Below are 13,288 nucleotides of genomic sequence, written 5' to 3' on the forward strand. Positions count from 1 at the left end.
GTTAATTAAACCCAATGAGAGACATGCAAAGCTCCGTAGAGACAAGTTTAGACTTCCACACGCCGAACGACGACATTCCTGACGCCAGCGGCAGCGATCACAGCATCTGTTCTTTTTGCGGGAGGACGCAGGAAAAAAAGTCCATATTCCCTTAGTACGGAAGAATTTCCGTGAATCTTCGCGAAATTGGAATAGAGTTGACGTCTCCGTCGAGGTCCAAAATCCTCTGAGATCCCCGTCTAAAAAAGGTTCATCAGTCTCCGATACGCGTTGGTGACTCACGCTGCGTGTGGTCTTCAGCAGATGCGTCGATGTTGAAATGGTTGAGTGAAGAGACATTTGTGTGTTCGAGGCGCTAATCGTCACAACTAGCGAGATTATCTTAGCTTTTATCTCAAACACACAGAGAATAGAAGGGCTACGAAGAAGAAAACCGGCGCTCCTGCTCCAAGTCGTCGCTCCACCGTCATTACTGGGGGATCACAAGCCGGCACTTTCAGCTGTCAAATATCAAACGAGTCACTCTGTCGTTTCCGTGACCGTATCTTCTCATTTCTCGGCCAGATGATCGTGGAAGAGAAGGAGCTGATTACGCACAAGGAGAGGAGCACCAGCGTCAACGAAAACCATCTCCGTACGATAGAGATCGTCGCCATGTACCATGAGCGCCTCTGAATAGGCGAGTGGTAGTCGATTCGGCGTGGATTCAGTCAGTCATCCGCTCAGAGCGTCGGCATCGAACAGCTTGGCGTCTTTTGTGTTTTCACCAAGTGTTTCCGGTGCTCTTCCCTCTCCGAGTGCGCGTTGATGCCAGAACTGTGAGGTAGCGCAAATCTAGGATCGCACGATAAGCCCTGACTCTTTCGATAATAATTATTGAAATAATCATCGCTTGGCTCCGATGCGCAAAAAGCTAACGAGAGGACCAATAGAAAATATTATTGAATAAGTACTGACGATCGCGCGAGTCGACGATCGTAGTTCATGAGCCATGCTGATGAGGCACACGGTGGCGCTCTATGAATCTTGAGGAGGCGAATTCCACGAGTCTCGGAGGCGTTTCACGGGTCTTCAAAAGACCAAGGACTTCGACCTGCCTCTATGACCTAACCCCCTATTTAGCAGCCAAAGCGAGAGTCCTGGCTCGAGTAGATCAACTACTTCGGAGATGTTCACGAATGCGTTGAGAATTATCGGAGTCAAACGACGACCATAGAGTCAGCTTACACGTCACGAACGGTTTCCGAAGCAGCTCCGGGTCCGGTAACAAAACTCTCGTCGATGAACGAGTGGTAAAATGGCTTCCCATCCCGGTCTGTACTGCGCACTCGAGGTGTTCCTCCTCATTATACAAAATCGCAAAATGTCCGAGTGAGCTCCGAGACCTCGTGAGCCAACATCGGCACCGGAACTTTTCCAGAGTGGTTTGAGACTCGGGGAACGTGGCGTTGTGGAGATTCACCATCCAGCGGGTTGACATGGAAGATAAGTGACGTCGCTCGCGAAGTATCATGTTCTCATGCGTTCAAAGCCGGCTACCACGGAAATATTCATGAGGGTCATGCACTTTGAAACTTGATCCGAGGTCTCTGGAAATCATGGAGTTCACCCGAGCCTGCTTTTTTCCCGGGTGGCTTTTAATTTCTCGTCACAGTGTTCGTGGGCTGATATTGTTGCGGAGCCCTTAGAGGAGCTCTCGGGTGATGTGGGAATAGTTTCGATCCGTTAGCGGATGCGGGTTCCCATGCTAGGTTCTCCAGTTACTCCCCAGAACCAGAACCAGACATAAGGGACGACGGGCTATATACGACGACCCCTTGTGTCTGAAAACGGCTCCGCTCACAGCCCCTGCACTGGAAGACCTCATCGAATTGATGTAATAGTGCATTCTTTCGGAAATAATCCTCGACTGAGTCATGAATATTCAGTGTACCGCTGACTCGCGAACGAGAATCGCTGCGTAATCGGTCTCGTTCCCTGTCCTGAGGAATCGAATCGAATCGTGAGAGGCTTGTGTACATCCTCCGCCAACGAACCTTCGCCTAATCCTCTACGATGCTGAGTTCAATTTCCTCTGAGCTTTACTTGGCAAGTCCCAGGACAGCAGCGGCTCGAGAGCTGGCGGTGGAACATAGCGGAGAGTGAGGTCTTTGACTTATTCCTCCGCCGAACGGGAAGCAAAGTACGACAATAATTAGATGACGTGCTCGGCCTGATTGAAACGCCGGCGCCGGGCAGAGCGCTACGCCAAGACAAATCGTCGCGACGGCGGCGCCTGACTCACGCAGCAGCACTGTTTGTGTAAACATGAATGTGAACTCGACTCTCCTCCACGCGTGAACATCGATCGAGTCGTTCGGAATTACGGTCGATACGACTGCGCATCGAAGCCTCTCCTCTAATCAAAATATTTGACTTACCTGAACGTACTTGTTATCTCGGATCTGGTGAATCCATTCGTAGCCGATCACAGCAGTGACTCGGTCAATGAGTTTTCTACGCGCCAAGGGGAACAGTTGATTCTCGTGATCTTGCCAACGAGTAACGAAGCTTTCCCGTTCGATGGGGGAATAATCGGAGGTTAGTGGAATGAGCTGGGACTCCGCGAGTTTTCTACTCAGCCAGTGGAGAATTTGTCTTCTCCACCGCTCGCGATCAGTGTAGTTTGTGATTTTCTGCAACGTAAACAGTGCTCCGCGAGCCACAGCTTCCCCAGGAACGGGCGGTATTCTCTCGAATACGAGTGTTCTCGACTCTCAGTAAGCTACTTTACAGTAAAAAATCTCCCAGTACCCTGCCCAAGCCGCCCAGCCGGTAGTTGCTCCGCAGAGTGAATTCGGTGAGCTCGGTCAATTCCCAAGGCTCCTTGGTCTCAAAGGAGATGCCCCAGTGAAAAGCTCAAATATCCTAAACATTGATTTTAAACAACCAAAGCGCCGATCAGCGCGAAGGGTGAGACCATCATCCGGGTTAGATCCCGGAGCCTCGTCGATGGAGGCGACATTATCTCGTCAATGGAGGAAAAAAATATGCTCAATTATTCCTCGGGAAAACAAACCCCGGCTGAGGAGCTCATCATCTCTGTCGAATGGGATCGGTTCCATATCGCCCCGAGTGGTATCGAATTTGATCTCGAACACCGGAGAAAAAAGGCTGCTTTTACCGCAACATTGGCGTGGAGACGAATTTCTACGGGACAGAGTGGTGGTTTTCCGCGAGCGAGAATCTTTTCATCAACGCGGGGAACAACTCAAATTCCAAGTCTCGACGAAAATTGAGGACGGAGGCGAAAGTCTGTTCCACTCGGGTATCCTTGGAGAGGAAATGACGGCCTCCCAAGGGAACCACCGAACTCAAAGGGAACTCGGATTACGCGATTGACTCATTAGCCGAACCGCGAACATCAAAAACACCAATTGCCCACAAAGAAGGAACGCATGCACGCATCATTTCCTAGCTTCCCTATTCGGGGAGATGCTACACTGGCAAGCAATCCTCGAGTTGCCAGCGTGCAGAGGATGAACGAGAAGACTCGAAGCAAGTGAGAGCCGCGGACAATCTCGTGCATGTCTTCAATACCGTATACGAATATGGCATCACCGACAGTCGGAACCTGAGTAGAATTCCGCTCATTTCGCGAACACCCCGAAACCGGCCTCCGCTAGGTTGAAGAGTGCAGGTGATCCTCCCCCTCCCCCCTCAGGATTCGATGGAAACGCTTGCTCGGCGCTCGCTCTTTGTGTCTCATACAAACAGCCTTGCCGTATGCTCAGCGCCTCGAAACATCCGTCATTTGGGCCATGGATTCCCAGACGTTCGAGATCTAAAATTCGGGAACGATGCGGGAATCACGAACTCGACTCGGTTGTGGTATATCCTGGAACGATAAATCTTGACGAAGGTCCTCCGAGCGTCCATTGGAGAGTGCCACTCACCGTATACAGGACAGATACCTAGCGACGAGTTCCGATGAGACCAGAGCTTTGGCTCCGCTGTATGAGATACCCGGGTCTCTCGGCTGATTTATACCATGTCAAAGGCGGGGATCAATGCTTCGGGGGGAAAGATCTGCGAGTGACTATCTTGACGAGACGCAGATTTGCTCAATCGAACATTCCTCCGTTTGTAGATCTAGCTTTGGAAGCATGGAATTCGAGCGCGGAAACTTGGATTATACCCAGGACCCAGGTTCTAGTCGATATCCCGGAAAAGATACAATCATTCCTGGGGGAATTAAAAATGTCGTGCACGCGATTTGCGAAATCGATGACTACACGGAAATCAGGGACGCGAAGTACTTCTCGAAGGGTTTCGAATAGCCAGCACGATAGCGCGGTATTGATAGGTTTAGCTCAGATTAAATCAATCCATAATTCCCCCGCTCGACGAGTTGGAATGGTAAGAGAAGTTGTGTTCTCTTTCAGGAGGGTATAAAGAAGCGGATCGCCAACTTCGGCGGCATTTCACGATGCGTGCTCTGTGGAGCATCGTTGCGATCGCTGCTCTCGCGGGTGAGTACGTGGAAGAGCTTTGTTACCACCGGCGAGTGAATGCGCCGCGCCGTAATCACCGACGCGGTGATGTTTCGTTCGTCGACCGTGAGAACGGCCTATCTATGGCGTTCCCGGTCTCCAAGAGCAGAGACTCGCTCGAGAAACAATTGACGGACAAATTTTGAAGAAAGATTCCGGTTTTGACCCCAACCCTGAACCGGAAGAACGGTCTACCATGAACGCCTCTACAGTTTGCCCCTGGCTGGTGATCCGGTCCGCTCGCTGCTTGGCGTCGATGATTTCCTCGTCAAGAGAAACTGCTCTGCGGTCACTCTGACGATTAAGGGGACGGCCACTGTTTTTGTTGATCCCAGAGTTTGTGAGCAAGCCTTATCGGTCTGCGCACCGTGAGTGAATCTTTGATGCGGCTTTGATCGTACTCGAGATAAAGAGTCATCGGAGAGAGACAGAAATACCCGGTTGTCAACACTCAAACGGTTCTAGCAATCATTGAGACCTCCATTCGACTCCGATTGGGCATCTATCTGATCCGAAGAGGATCATTTGAGTCAACACGTTCCCATACTCGTCCCGACATGGCTTTAGGGTGGCGTCATCGCGTTTAGATCATCGCGGAAAAGCCAATCGATCAACAGATGGTCGAGTCATGCCTTACGTTCATGCCCTCAATTCTCTCTCGTCTATGTTCCATCTCGAACCGGCTGTGACAAATCATCAGTCCGTCCATAGAGGGAGTTTGGTTCCAGCAGAATCGCCGGAGATCGGGAAAACCTACCGAGCCGTCCATTCTCGCTTCTCCCCTCTCCCATCCATCCACACGGAGATCGGGGGAACTTCCGGAGGAGAACCTCCGTGAGGAGCTGCAAGATAGGTCCGGGTCAGCGAGAGCAAATCCCCCGCGCTCTCGGCCTCGTCCATCTGATAAAGTTGATCGTGGTCGGACGTGGACTTCTGCGACTTGTCCTTGCTGCTCCAGGGAGTAATCCGGGATTATTCACGCGATTTACCTCAACGCTTGGCTGGTGTTTGGGTGTGGACCTTATCAGCAATACGCACTAGCGGCTGTCTCTGACATTTCGTTTCCTGACACGCTGGAAAACCGAACCCCACCCAAAATATTCCTGGATTCTCGGAGCGTTCTCGTGTCTACCCATTCTCGATAATTCATTGTCTCTCACGGGGCTTCAACGGCTTGGCTCGAAAATGATTCCGAAATGAAATTTCAGCGGCGACGCCCGATCCGCGATGCAATTCTCTGCGGACGTCGTGCTCCGACCTGTTCCTCGCGATCGATTGCGGGACTGTCAACGAGTGCATCCCGCGATGGGAAACCTTGGAAACTCCTGTCGGCAACGACACCGAACTCTGTGCCACCTGCAAGAAAATGGTCCAAGAGGCCAGAGAGAACTTGCTGAGCAACATGACCCAGATCGAGCTCCGTGAGGTTCTCGAGGGTAGTTGCGACGACCTCATCCCGATTCCACCCTTCAACGTCATTGTGAGTTTCTGCAGTTTATTGATTCATTTATTCATATTTGTACGGAATATTCTCTCGACTTTGACTCACGGATCGAAGGATAGGCACCTCCTCTCCATACAATCTGAATTCCACCTGCCCCCATCAATTATCATGGATGGATGGTTGGGAAACTACAAGGGGCTTCATCTGGTTCTATCCTCCTCTTCAACAGTGCAAGAAGCTCATGGACGCCTTCCAAGATGAGCTGAACGACATGCTCGTGTCCCGAATGGATCCCACTCAGGTCTGCACCGTTTCTGGTCTGTGCTGGAAACCCGACAACTCGGATATCGAACAGCGAGCCAGCGATATTTTCCTCCGCAAGTCAGCCCAAAATACCTGCACCACTTGCAAGACGAGCGTCAGTGATATGGTCGGAATCACCAAATTCGTGGACAAGGTTCGGGCGAAGATCAGTGTTTGTTATCGATCCACGATATTCTTGTGTTAGGTCGATCCTCAAGGAATCTCGAGTCTCCCCGGGGGCAGGAGGTTGCTGCGAGGGATTTTTCCCCCTTTATTCTTACTCGTGGCTCCTAAGGAGAAATCTCTCACTCCGCAGACTGGCGTCATTGAAGCTTTCAGCAACATCTGCCAAAATAGTGGATACGCCAAGCAGAGGGTGAGTGATATCGATTCGCCTCAAATTCATTTTCCTCGTTGTTGGGATGCCGGTCGCGGCCCCCCAGTAGTGACATGTTCTCTTCTCGCATGAAAATCGAGCAAGTCGTTTCCGATTTTTAGTGCGACGGATTCGCTCAGACCTACGTTGCCAAGTTCCTCCACCATTTCCATACAGCGGTGAGTTCAGGAGAAGATCACAGAGGATCAAAGAGATATACATGTATGAATGTTCGAATTACCACGGTCGACGTCATTGGAAACCCTTCGAATTCTGAATTAATTGTCGCGTTCTAGTCCTCCGAGAAGACCTGCCAGTTCTTCGGACGTTGTGACGGCATGAGGCGTCCCCTGCCTAAGGGTCCCACCGATACCCTGGAATGCGAATTCTGCGAAGCCATGATCCACAAAGTCGTCGTTCAATTCAACAACACCTCGGCGAAAGAGCAAGTCAAGACTGTGCTCGAGAATATCTGCAAGAAAACCGGCTCCTACGCCGAGGAGGTGGGTAGAGCCTTCATACTCATCGTGACCTTAATCTCTCTGAAGTCCAGATCTGGTCGGAATCGGAGAATCAAGTGCCGAAGAATCGAAATGGGAAATCGAGATGGGCACACATTCGATGTGGACATTTGGTTATTTTTTCGGAAGTCCGAGCTTACCCTCACTCATATGGCAGTCGGAGAGCGCGTCTCCGTTGTGAAACTAGGAAGTGACGGAGGCCCGTACCGGTGTCTTTTCTTCCGGAACCCTCAAGCCAGATAATGATGCAGATGTTGTGCCTAACTGGTCGAAGCTCCATCGACCGCACAGAGGAGCGGTGAAGATTAGCGGTTATCCGAAAAAGATCAACATTTTTCTGAGCTGGGTCGAGTCTCCTACGTCGCGTCGGTCGGCTTCGGCCATGGAGCTTGGCGTTCCTCGGGCTCTTATTCTGCTACGAAAGTGACGTTCATATTTTACGCTTTATCGTTCCAGTGCCAGCAGAGGATCGAGGATGACTTCGACAAGGCCTATGATGAGCTCATTTCCATGCTGGTGAGAATTTTTCCTTCGTTCACTCTCTTTCCACTCAATCCTTTCGACACCTCGGCCTTGTCTCTGTAGCTCTCCCGGCGTCGGTGGAGAATCCACCCGATCGATGCGCGAGTCCACGGACATGAGCCGGGGAGCACCGGCAAAAAAGGAGATGAAAGGAGAAAAATTGGAATATCCTTCCTCCCGTCGATCATCCTACCGAAGCTCTCTGAAATTCATTTCAGGACCCCGTCAATGTCTGTACGTTGGCCGGAATTTGCAACAGCAACCAGAGTGAGCGACTCCGATTAATATTAGTGACTTAATTCAGTCATTTATTCCGGAAAATGTCTCCGAATTAATACTTGAGTTGTCATCATCGAGATAAAATGATTAGGGTCGATTTCGAATCGGAGCTCTAAAATGTCCGACTCCCACCCATAGACGGGTAGTTCTATTTAGAAAGAATTCCTCGACTGGAACCACAAGCTCTCATCAGATTCCGCGAAACTCACCAACTCGACAGAGTGAAAACACATGCAAATTGTACCCCTTGCGAAACATATGCATGTATGAGTTGAAAGGTTTGGGGCCATGAGTGGATGCGAGCGATGCCACACCAGTAAACAAGCCTGAATGGACTTGGATGAAGGGAACTCTTTTCGCATCGTGCATTTTCATTGAGTTGCGAGCTCTCCCTCGACAGGACGCAGCTGTCGCACAGTCGAACGACACTGCAGCCTCGTCTCTGCGATACTCATGCGTATAGTTGTAGTCATAGACGTTTCGAACGATTTCGACGTAGTCCCGACGAATATTCGCTGAATGCTCCATCGCAGAAGAGCCGGGACTTCTATCCCGAATGGTACCGCTGGGCCCCTATCGCAGTCCCGACCGAACTCGGGCTTTTCCTCGACAGGAAACATGCACGAGAAGGAGAGAAGAGGGACAAAGAGATTAGAAATTCCTTGTCGACGGGTCGACGTCTCGAGCGAATGTACAACACAAGTCACGGGGTCAATCGATTTCTTTTTTTTTCGATTTGTCGCGATCCTTCACCAAACGTTCGAGTCGGTTTCCAGGTTTGAGGACGATTCCCATGATGAAGTTGACGCCGGCTAGACCCGCAGGTGAGTAAATGCATGCAAGGCGAGGCCTCCCGTACGTTTCGATGTTTGCTCGTCTAAGGAACCGGCGATGTCGCATGATCTGCGTAAAAAACGGCAGCTAACCGCATGCAATGAACCAGCAGCCCCTGGCTCAACGACGATGTGTACTGTTTGCCGAAACGTGGCCGGAGTTGTTCAGACGGCCGTCAACGCTAACTTCACCCAGGTAGCTCTCCGTTCCCCTCTAGAATTCGGATGTCATTCGCATTCATGACGACAGTCTAATCCACCGATCGACCGTTGCCGATGCAGAAATCCAGAGCATGTAATGAACACATGGTTTGTGAACTTTTCTAGAAAGAACTAATCAGCGCACTCGATCTCGTTTGCGACGTCCTCTCTGGAGCCAGCAAAGAGAACTGCTTCGATTTCGTGAACACAAACATCCCTCAACTGATCCAGATGTTCAACGAGCGCTTCACTGTAGATCACATTTGTTCCGAGAGTTTTAACTTCTGTCCAGCTGCGCTCGGTGGGTTTCAGTTTCCTTCTGCCTCTCCTTGTTCTTTCTTTTTGCGGCGACTCCGCGACGAGCGCTGGTTCCTCATCCATTCCCTTGAGCGCTCCCGTGGAAGCCGACTTTCCACTCGGCTTTTGTTGTGCTCGTTGGGCTTTTTTTCGTCGGTTGTTCTCCCTCGACACGGAAGACCCAAGATGCTTCTTATTGTTCATTCGACCGACTGACTTGCAGAGGAAACTTTCGGCGGAGAAGTCACCTGCCTTGCTTGTAAATTCGCGGTGGATTCTCTCAGACTGTACGTGAATAAGAGCGACTCTGATGAGGTATATAACGAACGTCGCATTCAGGGCCCTCGCTCGTCCAATCGGTCTGGCTGTCGGATTCGAACCGACCGTCAATGAGCCTGAGAACGTCCGCTCAAAAGTTCGTTCTCAACGCAGGAGATCCTAGAATCGTTTGTCGCAGACTTGTGTGGCCTGTTGCCGTTCGGTCATAGAAAGTGCATGAATTCAGTTGAGGAGAATTTCCCTCGATTTTTGACGCTCGTCCAAGACGGGCTGGATCCGGGACTGATCTGCGAAGAATTTCTCCATCTCTGCGTAGGACACAGCAATACTGACGGTATGGCTTCGCATGTCCCGCAGCTGAATCGCCTTCGTGCGCTTGCGTCGGCATCGTCGTTGTCGTCGTCGCTGGCTTGTTTCTTGACGAAAATCCTTCTTTCTGTTTCTCCGATCTTTAGAAAACTCCTTCTCGGACTATCTTATCATCGGTCAGTTTTCGGACGAGCCTTCGCAGAATTGCTCGGTTTGTCTGACAGCGATGTCGTGGGTGTTCCATTTCGCCAACGGTAGGAGGCACAGAGTAAGCTATATCGGGACGCCTTAGGGACGCAGCTTAGTGCGTAGGTAGATCGAACGGGTCGGAGTCTTTCCCGATTTTCGGGCGAGCGAACGGAGGGAAACGACTCGGGTGCCGCAAAGTAACCGCGGACTTTTGCAATTGTCTCCAGGTAGTGATAAAATTCGGCTTAGACGAGGTGTGCAACAAGTATCCGAACATTCTTGTCCAGTGCAAGCGATTCAAGGATATGTACAGCGCTCGAATTTTGGATCTCGTTGAAAAAGAGAATGTCACCACAGCTCCAGAGGTCTGTACTCGACTGAAACTGTGCCCCGAGACACTCAAACTCTTAGCTTTCACAGAACTCCGAGCACAATTCGACGAAGATAAGTGCCAGATCTGCGAAACCGCCATTTCTTGGGTGGCGTCGCAACTCAATGCCACCAGTACCGAGGTGCGTGGGACCTTGAGTGATTCTCGATGGTCGAGTTTTGGCGTCACGATCTTTTCCGATTCAATTGTCGGATTCGGCTGACCGATGGAGGGAGCTGACAGGTGTTATGTGATACTTCAGAACGACATCATCAGACGCGTTCAGGAGGTCTGCGACACCGACTTATTTCCACCGAAAATCCGAAATTCGTGCCGGAGCGAAGTCGAATCTTACGGCAGTCTGATCATACATTTGTTAGTGAATCGCATGGATCCGGAGCAGATCTGTCCAGAAATTCGTCTCTGTAAAACAGCTCGCGGTACGTGTCGTGCCAACCTGCTCGCTCGCTCCGTGGAATCGTCTCGTTCCCTTCATGTGGTCGTTGCAGTTTCGCCATCGTTGCTCATTGTGCGAGGGTTGCGAAACCATCACATCCATCCTCTCCGTCGCTCACCATTTCTCGAATTTTTAGCTACGAAACCCGTCGCTCAAGGCTCGGACCCGGTCTGCGATCAGTGCCAACATATCGCCGGTTATGTGGTCGCCTCCCTAAACGTGAGTATCGATTCGGAACGCGGCGATCACTGCGAAGATGTGGCCCCGCTGACTGAGTCAAATCCTTTGGCGTAGGAGGAGCCTTGAGCCAAGTACCCTAATTTCTCGCCGTCCCTAGGATGACCGCACCGAGGAGAACATCAAGAAAGTCCTCGATAAAACGTGTGAGATGGTCCCCGTGGACTACGGCTCATGCAAACAGCTCATCAACGACAACATCGACCGCTTGGTCCAGATTCTCCGTCAGGAAGTCACAGCCGACGAAATCTGTGAAGCTTTGAAAATGTGCAAGGCACGCCGAATACCGCCTCCTAGGACCCAACATGTCTCCAAGAGCTGCGGGCTCTGCTCAACCATCGTTGACTATCTTATCGAAAAGCTCAAGGTACCTAGTCAAGAACTGAAATCCCATTCCTTTGGGCACGTTCCCGTGCGCGAGAATATAGTAATATGATAATGGTATTATCCTATCGGGAGAGAACAAGTGCAGCATGAATCAATTCGTAAAGCCCACCTCAAAATCGACCTCTGAATCGATCAGGCTTTCGATTCCCTTATCAGAGAGCGTTTCCCGAAAGTGATCACGTGAATGATGATCAGAAATATTCCCGCCTATCCCCAAAATCAAGCCGAGAATACTTTCCAAAGGGTAATACCACCGATGCCGCCATCATCGACGCTCTCGAGAAGGTCTGCAAAGTTCTGCCGATGGAAGAGAAAAAGTGCCAAAACTTCATCGACGTGTACGGCTCTCTCGTCGTTTCATTGATTGAGCAAGAGTTAGCCGCCGACGCGATCTGTGCGGCCATTGGACTCTGCGGAGCCCCGAAACAGGTTGTCGAAGCCCCGAAAACGATCTGTGATGAATGCGAGCAGATTGCCGGCTACCTCGTCAACGCCGTCAACGTGAGTTCTGAGTGGACCCCCGCCGACAGCAAAATTCGAAATTGGGAGGAGGAAGAGTCTTTGAGTGAATTGCATTCCCTCTCCATCGTCAGGATAATCGTACTGAGGAAAATATCAAGGCCGTTCTCGAGAAGACGTGCGAAGCTTGTCCAGCGATCGCCAAATGCCAAGAGTTCATCGACAAAAACGTCGACAAACTCTTCGAGCTCCTCCGACAAGCCGTAACCGTGGATGAAATTTGTCAATCACTTGGTCTCTGCGCGACGCGTATCGTACCCGTCGCGGCTCTGACGAAACACGAGGTGAACTCCGAGAGTTGTGGACTCTGCAACACAGTTGTCAGCTATCTGATCGACGCACTCAAGGTTTGAACCTCCAGCAGATTCTGAATAATTCTCACTCGCCTTGCATCCCCTTGTCGCGTATAAGAATAGTGCCAACAGAGACCATTCCCTGAGCTTCCTGATCTCTAAATCGGGATTTCGAACGCCTCCTTTCAAGGACAACGCTACCGATGCCGCCGCGATCGACGCCCTCGAAAGAGTGTGCAAGGTACTCCCTTACGACCAGGCGAAATGCCGGAATGTCGTCGACGTGTACGGTGGATACATCATCGCTCTAATCCAACAAGATGTGGCTGCTGATGAGATCTGCTCCGCTCTCGGGCTTTGCGGTTCGCCGAAACGGGTGATGTCGGCTCCGGGGACTATCTGCGAAGAATGCGAGCAGATCGCCGGTTACATCGTCAACGCATTGAACGTGAGTTCGAATCGCCGAAATTTCACATAAGCTCCCAGGAAACGTTCGCCCGAAAGCTCAGCGGAGAGAAGGGCTTCAGTCAGACCCCGTGAATTCTCCATCCCCAGGACGATCATACCGAGGAAAATATCAAGTCTGTGCTCGAAAAGACCTGCGCAGCCTGTCCCGCAATCGAGAAGTGCCAAGAAATCATCGACAACAACGTGGACAAGCTTTTTGAGCTCCTTAGGGAAGAGGTCACCGTTGACAAAATTTGTCAAACGATTGGTCTCTGCGAATCCCGCAAACTCACTGTTGCAGCTCCGAAGACAACCTGTGACGAATGCGAGCAGATCGCCGGCTACATTGTCAACGCCTTGAATGTGAGTTCAGCTCACTGCTTAGTCTAGGTCTGGACGTGCACCACGTGCAGACTCCTTAGGAATTGAATATGTGAAGGATAGTGGTGTAGGACACTACAAGCTCTCGCACCCTCAACTCCCCAGGGCGATC

The 13,288-nt window shown here is 51.0% G+C and overlaps 1 protein-coding gene across 1 annotated transcript in view; it reads left to right on the top strand.

Annotated features, from left to right (window-relative positions):
- The first annotated feature begins 2,461 nt into the window (after window positions 1-2,461).
- Window positions 2,462-13,288, top strand: part of Sap-r (prosaposin) — a 15,947-nt gene continuing 5,120 nt past the window's right edge. The window contains exons 1-21 of the mRNA XM_029111230.1: window positions 2,462-2,580; window positions 4,425-4,511; window positions 5,741-6,012; window positions 6,206-6,433; window positions 6,596-6,655; window positions 6,778-6,834; window positions 6,952-7,158; window positions 7,633-7,692; window positions 7,917-7,965; window positions 8,754-8,801; window positions 8,924-9,006; window positions 9,138-9,312; window positions 10,043-10,164; window positions 10,313-10,597; window positions 10,718-10,895; window positions 11,049-11,131; window positions 11,250-11,516; window positions 11,780-12,037; window positions 12,130-12,402; window positions 12,539-12,796; window positions 12,904-13,158. Coding sequence (XP_028967063.1) covers window positions 4,469-4,511; window positions 5,741-6,012; window positions 6,206-6,433; window positions 6,596-6,655; window positions 6,778-6,834; window positions 6,952-7,158; window positions 7,633-7,692; window positions 7,917-7,965; window positions 8,754-8,801; window positions 8,924-9,006; window positions 9,138-9,312; window positions 10,043-10,164; window positions 10,313-10,597; window positions 10,718-10,895; window positions 11,049-11,131; window positions 11,250-11,516; window positions 11,780-12,037; window positions 12,130-12,402; window positions 12,539-12,796; window positions 12,904-13,158 — 3,261 coding nt within the window. The 5' untranslated portion in view covers window positions 2,462-2,580; window positions 4,425-4,468. The remainder of the gene's footprint in view (window positions 2,581-4,424; window positions 4,512-5,740; window positions 6,013-6,205; window positions 6,434-6,595; window positions 6,656-6,777; window positions 6,835-6,951; window positions 7,159-7,632; window positions 7,693-7,916; window positions 7,966-8,753; window positions 8,802-8,923; window positions 9,007-9,137; window positions 9,313-10,042; window positions 10,165-10,312; window positions 10,598-10,717; window positions 10,896-11,048; window positions 11,132-11,249; window positions 11,517-11,779; window positions 12,038-12,129; window positions 12,403-12,538; window positions 12,797-12,903; window positions 13,159-13,288) is intronic.

Source organism: Galendromus occidentalis, unplaced genomic scaffold (assembly GCF_000255335.2).
Source record: "Galendromus occidentalis unplaced genomic scaffold, Mocc_1.1 scf7180000077419, whole genome shotgun sequence".
Taxonomy (NCBI): domain Eukaryota; kingdom Metazoa; phylum Arthropoda; class Arachnida; order Mesostigmata; family Phytoseiidae; genus Galendromus; species Galendromus occidentalis.